Source organism: Muntiacus reevesi, chromosome 2 (genome assembly GCF_963930625.1).
Source record: "Muntiacus reevesi chromosome 2, mMunRee1.1, whole genome shotgun sequence".
Classification (NCBI taxonomy): Eukaryota; Metazoa; Chordata; class Mammalia; order Artiodactyla; family Cervidae; genus Muntiacus; species Muntiacus reevesi.
This window is the reverse complement of record NC_089250.1, coordinates 59,324,895-59,335,602: the sequence shown is the minus strand read 5'-3', so window position 1 is coordinate 59,335,602 and position 10,708 is coordinate 59,324,895. Positions and strand designations below refer to the sequence as shown.

Genomic DNA, 10,708 nt, shown 5'->3' with positions numbered 1-10,708 from the left:
TTTTATATGTATACACATTGAAGTTGAAATTGCTAGTCCCTCAATCGTGTCTGACTCTTGGCAACCCCGTGGTCTGTGGCCCACCAGGTCCCTTTTCCATGGAATTCTTCAGGCAAGAATACTAGAGTGGGTTGCCACTTCTTTCTCCAGGGGATCTTACTGACCCAGGGATTGAACTTGCGTCTCCTGCAGTGCAAGCAGATTCTTTACCACATGAGCCACTTACAAAATAAAAAAAATGTAATACATAAATGCAGACACCCAAATATGAATGTGCCATAGCAATTAAACCAACTTTTACAGTTTCTCCTAATCTCAGTCAAGGCCATTTCTCTGAATCATTGCAGAGCTTCTTTGGCAATCTGTGTATACAAGGATTCATAGGGGGCTTATGAAATATTGCAAAGAAGAAGGGCCTGGAATCTCTGGGTTGGAATCCTCTGATTTATTTCAGTAATCACAGCAAATACTGCAGTCACTAAATGTCAGGTGATGTTCTAAGGGCTTTATAGTATTCACTCATTTGATCTTCATTAATAACCTTATGAAAAAAATTACTATTATTACCCCACTGTATAGCTGAGGAAACAGGTATAGAGTTAACGAAAATTTCCAAGATGATACAACCAGGAATCTAACTTCAGAATACAAGCTTGTCAACATTTTGCAATGTTGTCTCATTCAATGCTGAGTCCTGCAGCATTGAATGAAACCATCTTTTTCACTGACTGATAACATCAACGATACAGAGTAAGGTGCTCCGCCCCTAACCCTGAGCCAAACCCAACCCCTGGCATCGCCATCACATGACTGGATACTGCCCCTCACATTGCCTCATCCTGAGCAGCATCCCTGCCCACTGAGCAAGTCCTGCCAACACCTGGAGCCAGTGACCTTAAACAGAGTTCACGGTGCTGCCCGAGCAGCTTTCAAAACCAAGCAACAGTCAACTCTGGAAAAAGACTGTACTTCTGAAGAATGACAAAAACATGTTCTTAGGCTGAAGGGAAAGCAGATTTTCAGATTTTTTGACTTTATCTTTGGCCTGTGCCTTGCCGGGATTCCTGAGGATATACTGTTTTCCTGTTGGGCCGTCCAGCCCTGGTCCTGCTCACAGGTTTTTCCCTCTCACACTCCGTCACCCATGGTGGCTTCTCTAGACTATTCATTTCCATTCATTTTCTCTAAGTCCCATCTCTCTACCCCTCCGAGGAATTTAGCACCGCTGTTACTGAGGCCGCAGAAGCTGAACCTGCTCAAGGTTCCCATTCCTTTCTCTCTCACCTCAAAACAAAGAAGTTGGGACTTCCCTGGCTGTCTAGTGGTTAAGAATCTGCCTGCCAATGCAGGGGACACAGGGTTCGATCCCTGATCTGGGAAAATCCCACGTGCCATGGGGCAACAAAACCCATGCTCTGTAGCAAGAGAAGCCATTGCAGTGAGAAGCCCACGCACTGCAATGAAGAGTAGCCCCCGCTCATGGCAAATAGAGAAAACCCGTGTGCAGCGAGGCTGACCCAGTGCAGCCAAAAATAAATAAACAAACATTAAAAAGAAAAACAAACAAAGAAATAGTAAGCAAGTGTTACTACCAGCCATGAACTGCACTTAACACTGGATAGACATTTTTAACCACTTAAAGGTCACAGCAAACCATCAGGTACATATGATTATCATCTCCAAATTGGTTAAACAATTTGCCCATGCTCACTGCGTCAGTTAGGGTTTTTAGCGAAGGAAACTTTGACTATTTGGCAGCTCAGAGAATGCATGGAGTCAAGCTGAGAAAATGGTGGGGTAGGTAGAGCCAGGGTGAAGAATCAGCCTTCAGACCCAGTACACTGAGGATAGAGCTGCCGTTGAACCCCATTGTTTGGGACCCTGGACTCCACTCCTAGTTACCATGCTTCCCTACTGCCCAGGACACTGGCTTTCATTGTGGATGGGTTCTTTTGTTAAGATAAGCCCTCCACTGTTAACTGCTTCCTGGAATCCCAAGCAACTGATTCAAAGGACAGAAAGGGAATCTAAATTGGCTGAGCCTAGACCACGTGCTCACACCTCAGCTGCGAGAGAGGCAGGAAAACAAGTATTTGAACAATGGGAGGTGACACTGTCCCTCCAGGAGACCACTATGGTGACAGGATTCCCTACAAATGGGAAGGTGAGACAAGATGAGACTGTCTTGAATGGTAAACAAGACAAAAATCCCCAAACAGACAAATCTCTACAGTAGTCACATAGATAGCAACTCGCAGAGGTGGATTTGAATTCAGGTTTGTTTGACGAAAAAAGGGCTTCCCTGATAGCTCAGTTGGTAAAGAATTCACCTGCAATGCAGGAGACCCTGGTTCTATTTCTGGGTTGGGAAAATTTGCTGGAGAAAGGATAGGCTACCCACTTCAGTATTCTTGGGCTTCGCTTGTGACTTAGCTGGTAAAGAATCCACCTGCAATGAGGGAGACCTGGGTTCGATCCCTGGGTTGGGAAGATCCCCTGGAGAAGAGAAAGGCTACTCACTCCTATATTCTGGTCTGGACAATTCCATGGGTTACAGTCCATGGGGTCACAAAGAGTTGGACACAAACCGAGCGACTTTCACTTTCACTTTTGACATAAAAGTTTCAGGTTTTTTTTTTTTTTTTGTACTTTAAAAAAAGTTTTTATCAGAGTATAGTTGATTTACAATGTTATGTGGTTTCAGGTATACAGCAAAGTGATTCAGTTATATGTATACATGTATTTATCCTTTTTCAGAGTTTTTCTCATGTAGGTTAGAATATTGAGTAGAATTCCCTGTACTATATAGTAGGTCTTTGTTGATTAAGGTTTCAGGTTTTAAGGGCAATGCTCTGAAGTCATTCTATAAACTCCCTTTCTCTTAAAAGAAGTCTTCCTCTGTTAAGGTTCAGTGTTTTTATCTATTTCTTTGACTCCATTCCCTTTGACTTGTCTTGAATTTTTCTCCACCAGAAAACCTGTCTTCTTTTGTATTTTCAATATCTCTTGTTATACAGTGTATTTCACCTCAGCTTAAAAAATGATACATTTCCCACTCTTTACAAGTACATTTCTTCAGGATCTCCCCCTTGATCTGGACCCTTTTAGAGAAAGTTCTGAGTTTGAATCCTGACCACCTTAGTGACCCTGGTTTATTCATTTTATATCCTGAGCCATGGCTTCCTCCATAGTCACACATATCTTCTCCTTGTGAGAATTAACCCCAGATGATATTTAATACATAGTTGATGGTATTATAAACAGTGGTTCCATCATGGCTGGGGGTGGGAAAGGGTAGTAACTACAAATGGGTGTGACGGATATCTTTGGGATGATGGAAATATTCAAGATTTGACTATAATGACAATGGTACAACTCTGTATATTTCATTGCTTTGTACACTTAATGAGTGGATTTTATGGCATGTAAATTATACTTCAATAAACCTGTTATAAAATAAGGAGGGTCACAAACAAGTGACCCTCATTTCTCTGATCTTACCTCTGCCTACTTTCTGCAGAGGCTCTTCAAATTTTTCTAGGTAAGAATCACTAGAGGTTTCCTTTTGACTGGCTTCCTCACTTAGAAGAGACCCTTGCTATTCCAAGTCTGAAGAAACAATGGGAGACCAGGTTGTGGATAGAAGTACCATAACTGGGAGCCAGTCAGACCTGAGTTCAAATCCTGAATTCCCCATTTGGTCAGAGTTGGGCAAATTGCTTGTGCTTCTGTACTTTAGTGTTCAACTAGAACAATGAGGCAGGAACTCTTTTGGTTTTGTGAGGATGAAGTGAGACTATACTTGTGAAATACTTGTCACCAACTTAGCAGAGTGAAAGTGAAAGTTGCTCAGTTGTACCCGACTCTTTGTGACCCCATGGACTATACAGTCCATGGAATTCTCCAGGCCAGAATACTGGAGTGGGTAGCCATTCCCTTCTCCAGGGGATCTTCCCAACCCAGGGATTGAACCCAGGTCTCCCACGTTGCGGGTGGATTCTTTACTGTCTGAGCTACTAGGGAAGCCCATCCTAGCAGAGGTTATTGTGGCCACTCCCAAGCTTGGGAGAGAGTGTCTTCTCTGAGGGTTCCAACTTTCAGTGGTGTTTTTCTTCTCTCACACCTTTTATGTGAATCAGTTATACATATATGTGTATCCACTCTTTTTTAGATTCTATCCACATATAGGCCATTACAGAATATTTAGTAGAGTTGCCTGTGCTATGCAGTAGGTTTTTTATTACTTATCTAGTTTATATATAGTAAGGTACAGTCTCTTAAAGGGTCCAGCCCTTATTTAGCTTCTTCTTAAGCTTGGCTGAAGGGGCACAGTCCACATACTTCCTCTACACTCTAGAATGACTTGAATTGCCTCCCCTTTAGGTTATTTCTTATAACCATATTCAATGTGTATGATTTTTATTCAGTCTACAAACATTTTTGAAGCACGTGCCATGTGCCAAGTGTGTCAGAAATTGCTAGCTCTTCCCTAGTATCTGTCTTCCCCTTCTTCTTAGTAAGACAACCCCTAAACTTCAGCTAGCCACGGTTGCCCAGAATAAAGAAATTATTTCCAGCCTACCTTCCAGCTAGGTATGTCTGTTTGAATGAGCTCTGGCCAATGGACTGGAATGGAAGTGATGTGTGCAGATTCTGGATGGGGTCCTTAAAAGAAAAATGGTGCACTTCATTTCCTTCTTTCTCTTCTTCCTGATGGCCCACTGGGGACTCGTGGAGGGAACCAGAGCATCAGATGAAGCTGCCTGATAAGAATGGCACAGAATCAAATCAGAAGGAATCTTGCGCCCTGCTTTTAATGGTATGGTTTATGGTTTAGTCACTAAATCGTGTCCAACTCTTTGCGACCCCTTGGACTGTAGCCCACCAGACTCCTTTGTCCATGGGATTTCCCAGGCAAGAATACTAGAGTGGGTTGCCATTTCCTTCTCCAGGGGATTTTCCTGACCCAGGGATTGAACCCAGGTCTCCTGCATTGCAACCTGGCTCTTTACCAATTGAGCTGCCAAGGAAGCCCTTGCTTTTAATGATGAAGCTTTTTACGTAAGAAAGAAATTTATTTTACATAAGACAGAAATCAATGTCTGTCTCTTCGAATTACTGTTTGGGGAGATCATCTGTTAAAACAGTTGAATTAATATCCTGATTAATACACCAGGTGATATTATTATGGGCACTGCAGTCACAAAGCAAATTTCTGGCATTCTAATGGGAGAGGCAAAGATTAAACATGTAGAATAAATGGAAAAGGAACAAGTAACTATATGAAGGTCACAAAACAAGTTATTATGATACAGAGTGACTGTGTGTGGGAGTACCCTTAATCTAAGGTGACCAGGAAAAACTTCTCTAAGAAGTGACATTTAAGACGAGACTGAATGGTGAACAGGAGCCAGACTGAAGGAAGAACTTTTTAGGAAGAGCAAGTTACAAATGCTAAGGGTCTGAGCTGAGAATGAGATTGTTAAGTTCAAGGTTCAGAAAGACATACACATGTGTATTTTTCTGTTAGAAAGTTAAGAATAAGAATTTTTAAAAGATTAAGTATTTTGTCTTATGGACACAGGGCAGGGAGTGGGGAGTAAGGAGAGTGTGGGATGCATGAAGAGAGTAACATGGAAACATACATTACCATCTGTAAAATAGATAGCCAATAGGAATTTGTTCTATGACTCAGGGAACTCAAATGGGGGCTCTATAACAACCTAGAAGGGTGGGATGCGGAGGGAGGTGGGAGGGATGCTCAAGAGGGAGGGGACACATGTATACCTATGGCTGATTCATGTTGATATTTGGCAGAAACCAACATGATACTATAAAGAAATTATCCTTCAATTAAAAGCAAATAAATTTAATTAAAAAAGAAAAAAAATTAAATGTGTCTTGATATGTATTAATTGATTAATCCCTTTGTGGATCTCAAAAGGCCAAATGGCTTTAATTTGCCTGTCTCCTTACTAGGAAAGAAAAGCTCTTTTGGCAAGGATGCTGGCCAGTTTCCCACCCTCTCATCTCGTGCTTTGCTGCAGAATCTGCTACACGTTGTCCTTCGGCTTGTTTGATCTGATATAAATCCTCTTCTGCTGTAATTTACTGCCCACAGTCCTGCCAATAAAAACAAGACTCATCCCTGCAGAGGACAGCTCTATTCTCCATAGCCTGCAGCACAACCACGTCCTTCTCCTGTGACCTCCCAGTCATGAAGTTTATTTTCCTGTTTCTTGCCATCCTTCTGGCCATGGAATCAGTGGTATCAGGTAATTTGGGTGTCTCTCAAATGTCTGGGATCTTGGTCATAAATGTCTTTCCCTCCACTTCCCCTTCACTGTGGGCAGTATCTGAAGCCCTTTCTCAATTCATGTGGTTTTGGGAGGTTTTCTTATAATCATCTCATGTTCACATTTCTCCCTGATTCTTTTTTTTTGCCAAGGTAGGGGGATGGAGACATTTGGAGTACCTAACACTGAAGGGAAGGCTGCTATTCTGCTGGCATCATGGAGGAGGGCCTAGGGGAAAGGGTCTGGTGTGGGTAGAGGACTTCTTGGGGGTTTGGGGGATTACATTGAAGGTTGGGGGTGAGTTGTGAAGGGGTGGCAAGACTTTGGATTGGAGTGATAGCGGGAAAATGAGGAAGAGCCGGAGGCGAGGAGTTGGGCTTCCTTGATGGTTTGGAGTAGGCTGGAGGGGGCATGGAATTTTGGGTTGAGTGGATGTGGTGTTGGGAATTAGATTGGGCTTGGACTGAGGCTGAGAGTTTGTGCTGGATGGTGCCCAGGTGTCTGAGGTTCAGCTAGGTGATGGAATGCTGCTTCGGATTGAAGTTGGTGACTTAATTAGACTTGGGTTTGACTGGGAGTTAGGGCTCCAGGGGCATTGAGTTGGGTAAGGCTGGGAGTTCTAATTAAAATTGGTCTGGGTATTTGAGTTTGAATTGGGTGAATATGGGATCAAGGAGGATTGGAGGTTGAGTTGGGTTGGAGTTGGGATTTGTTGGGTTCAAGCTAGACAAGTGATAAAAGAGCTGAGTCTGTGGAAATGTGAGGGAATCTCCTCCATTCCCTAATAAGACAGATGTTAATTGTCCTTTTCCCATCATTCCCAAGCTCTGTTAGGTGGGAACTTCATTGACATCATTTGATCTTAAAGTTAGGAATAGGAGGTGGGGGGACAGGAAGACAGAAATGTGAGATTATGAAAAAGGCTTTCTTAAAACCCTTGAGTTCCCAACCTTGGAAAAATTGTTTCAATTCTCTCCCCTTGTGAGATCTCTTCTCTCCTTTCCTGGGACTGACTCTAGCATTAACTCTCTCCCTCCACTCCTCCCCTGAACTCCTGTACCTCCTCTGCTTCCCCTTGTCTATCCAGCTGAGGAATACTAACATCTACTTAATGGTTGTTCCTATGTCCAGAGGAAGAATGTTGGATGAAGGGAAAATGCCGGTTGGTGTGCAAAAATGATGAAGACAGTGTCACGCGCTGCTCAAATCGTAAACGGTGCTGTATTCTTAGTCGTTATTTGACAATTGTACCAATGACAATTGATCGAATGCTCCCTTGGACCACTCCTCAAGTGAAACAAGAAACAGAGAGTTAAGGCCAAACTTGTCAATACAGGGAAGATATATGGAAATCATGGATAGAAATGACTTTGTTTCCTGTTCTTTAGTTCTTACATTCCATTAAAACTTGCAAATCTGTTTCTTGTGTCTGTCAATCATGAGGAATGATACTCCAAATGGATTGAGGGTGGGGAAATGGCAGTAAGAGTGTTAAGAGTTAGCAGAGAGATGTCTCTTGTGTTAAGAGCCAAGCAGAGGGCTTGGCTACAGCAGTTGGGAAATGATTGCAGTCCTGAACGTAATTCCTCATCTGCCAGTTGCAGGGAAGACTACTGGAGCTGGAATGGACTGAAGAGCATGTGTGGGAAGCCAAGAGACTTAAAAACACAGTTGCTCCCTAGTGAGTGGGAGCGTCTCTAGGCTGAGACAGTTGGCCTTGTTTTGGAGTGAATGAGCTGGTGTGGACAGGGACGTAGCTGAGCCCAAATCCTTGGATTTCTAGGGAAGCTGACTGACATACCTTTTGATGCTCAAGAGACCACAGCCCAAAGAATCAGAAGGTTTCCGAGTACTAAAGAACGATAAAGCACATGAATTTACTCATTGAAATGATAGCTCAGCTTCATTTCCCATGGCTGCTGCTCACAGACTTTCTCTTTCAGCTCTTACCATCCTCCCCTGCCCCTCCTGCTGCCTTGGTCCATAGTTCCCCTTCACCTTGTCCCCATCACTAGGCTCATCTCTGTGATGAACTCCTCATCCTTCAAAGCCCAACTAATGCCCCTACCATTAAAAGCCTGCAAGGAGCTCTGTCTCAGTTCAGTTCAGTTCAGTTCAGTTCAGTTGCTCAGTCGTGTCTGACTCTTTGCAACCCCATGAATCACAGCACACCAGGCTTCCCTGTCCATCACCAGCTCCCGGAGTCTACTCAAACTCATGTCCATCAAGTCAGTGATGCCATCCAGCCATCTCATCCTCTGTTGTCCCATTCTCCTCCTGCCCCCAATCCCTCCCAGCATCAGGGTCTTTTCCAATGAGTCAACTCTTCGCATGTGTCTCACTGTTTCTTAATGATTATAATAACAGTCGCTATAAAATAGTTGTCATTGACACTTCTTATGTGCCAGGCACAGTGATGGGTGCTTATAGACGTGAAATCATCCTATTTGACACAACCCTCTTAATTATCCCTATCTTACCGATGCAGAAACTGAGGTCTAGGGAGGTGATATAATTAGCCAAGTTTGCAACATTAAGATAGAGGAGGTGTTCAAACTGAGTTCTGACTGGCTTCACAAAGTGTTCGTCTTTTTTAACTTTTTAATTTTAGATCTGTTGCTTTTATTTAAAAGAATAACTACTTGACAAACTCTTAAATCACAAAGTTTGAACCAAACTATCACTCCTCTGAAATAACTCTGCAAGGTAGGTATCTACAAAGTCGCAGGGACCAACACAGTCCTTTCTTCCCATGTTGTTTTCAGATGCCCGCAACAAGCCATTATTAAGGCACGTATCACGTTCCTGTATAATTATTCCAGTCACTGTTCCCTTCAATCCCCAAGTACACACACACCAGATGGAAAGCCTTGGGGGTTTAGATCACTCTTATTTACATCATTATGCCTGTTGTTAAGCCCAGCACTTGGGTCAGATTTGACATAGTGTGTCTGGGTGAATGAATAGGTGAATCATGAATTCATATGTGAAAGTACAAGTGGATTTGGTGTGTGGGGGGAGTTGTATAAATAGCTGCTGCATCAAGCATGATTCAGGGTGGGATCCTTTCTGGACTAGAGGGATCAGAGTCCCACCGTCTCAGGTGAATTTGTCTCCAGCTAGCATATTAGGAAGGTTGAGGAGCAGCTCTGGGGCCTTGCTCAAGGGGATTCTTACAATTTATTCATTAGTTTGCTCTTAAAATACATAGGTTTCACAGTGTGAAAGGGAAGAGTCTAGGGATTCCCCAATACCTGGGGCCTGGTGTTAACTTCTTCACACACAGCCAGTCATACTCTCACCAAATTAATTCGCTATGAGGCATGGCTTTTTCATTTAGTCAACAACATTTATTAAGAACCTCCTCTGTACTTTAGGTAGAGACAGCCATGGGGAGTGATACTATGGTGGGATGAAAAAAGGGCTTGGAACTCACTGGTGAGTCACCATAAGTCTTCAGAAGACACATAACTCCCTTGTCTGAATCTCTGGACTTGAGTCTCTGGGGTCTGGGCATGTGAAATTTTGAAAATTCTCTTAGATTATTCTTTCAGGAAATAAAACCCTAAATCCCACAACTCCCTGTCAAACATTCTCTATTCCAGATAGCCCCCAAACTGTGAGAATCTCTGATCTAGGCAACCTTCTTCTGTCTTCCTATTTCACAGATTGGGAAACTGAGGCCCAAGGAGGAAAAGTGATCCATTTTCAGAAGTGGGTCCAAGACAATACTGGGGTAAATAAGCAGATTTTCTCTGGCTGCTGGTGAGAGGGCTGCGGGAACATTGAAGGTGATGCTAGGTTGCCATGGTGATAAGTGAGCGGTGGGGCACAGTGATGGGGGCTAGTAGGAGTGCAGGTGCTAGGAGGTGCAAAGACTGCAACAAAAGCTTTGAGGGTAGTTTGAGCACTGTTGAAACTTCTTTCTGGAGTGCCATGGCCTTTCTCCAGGGGAGAAAGGTTGAAGCAGGCTGGCCTGCTTGCTTTACCATGTCAAATGCACTCTTCTGTGTACACTTCTTTTGGATGTAAATCTCACATTGCCCTTTCTTCTCAAGGAAAATGGAAAGGAATCTTCTCTGGGGATATGGCAGAAAGAGTTGTTTTTGCTTTTGGAAGGCCTACTTGAATCTTTATTTTTATTCCTTGTAGGCTGAGAGATGAAGAGGAAGAGTAGAAACTTTGACAGGGGAGACCAGAGCCCCTGGGGTGGGGGGTTGACCTGGCAGTTGTAGAAGCATTGTGGCCCCAAAGCAAGGAAGACTGGGTGTCCATCCCGGACCTTTTTTCAGGTTGATACATAGGCCTGCTGGGGTAACTTAAGCTAAAGTCAGCCTCAGTCTGTACAGCAGTACAACTGATACTGGTGCAATGAATGTGCCTGCTTCCATGACACTTTATCACAAGTGTAA

At 43.4% G+C, this 10,708-nt stretch overlaps 1 protein-coding gene across 1 annotated transcript; it reads left to right on the top strand.

Annotated features, from left to right (window-relative positions):
- The first annotated feature begins 6,217 nt into the window (after positions 1–6,217).
- LOC136157951 (beta-defensin 119-like) lies at positions 6,218–7,612 on the top strand. The gene is made up of 2 exons (XM_065919739.1): positions 6,218–6,275; positions 7,428–7,612. Exons 1-2 carry the CDS (start codon positions 6,218–6,220, stop codon positions 7,610–7,612), a joined length of 243 nt encoding a protein of 80 aa, XP_065775811.1.
- The last annotated feature ends 3,096 nt before the right edge of the window (positions 7,613–10,708 follow it).

Bases quoted from the DNA above. Each gene is read 5' to 3' on its own strand.
- LOC136157951 (XM_065919739.1), top strand. From the start codon at position 6,218: ATGAAGTTTATTTTCCTGTTTCTTGCCATCCTTCTGGCCATGGAATCA. The intron at 6,276-7,427 runs GTAATTTGGGTG...TCCTATGTCCAG, and splicing joins CATGGAATCAGTGGTATCAG to AGGAAGAATGTTGGATGAAG.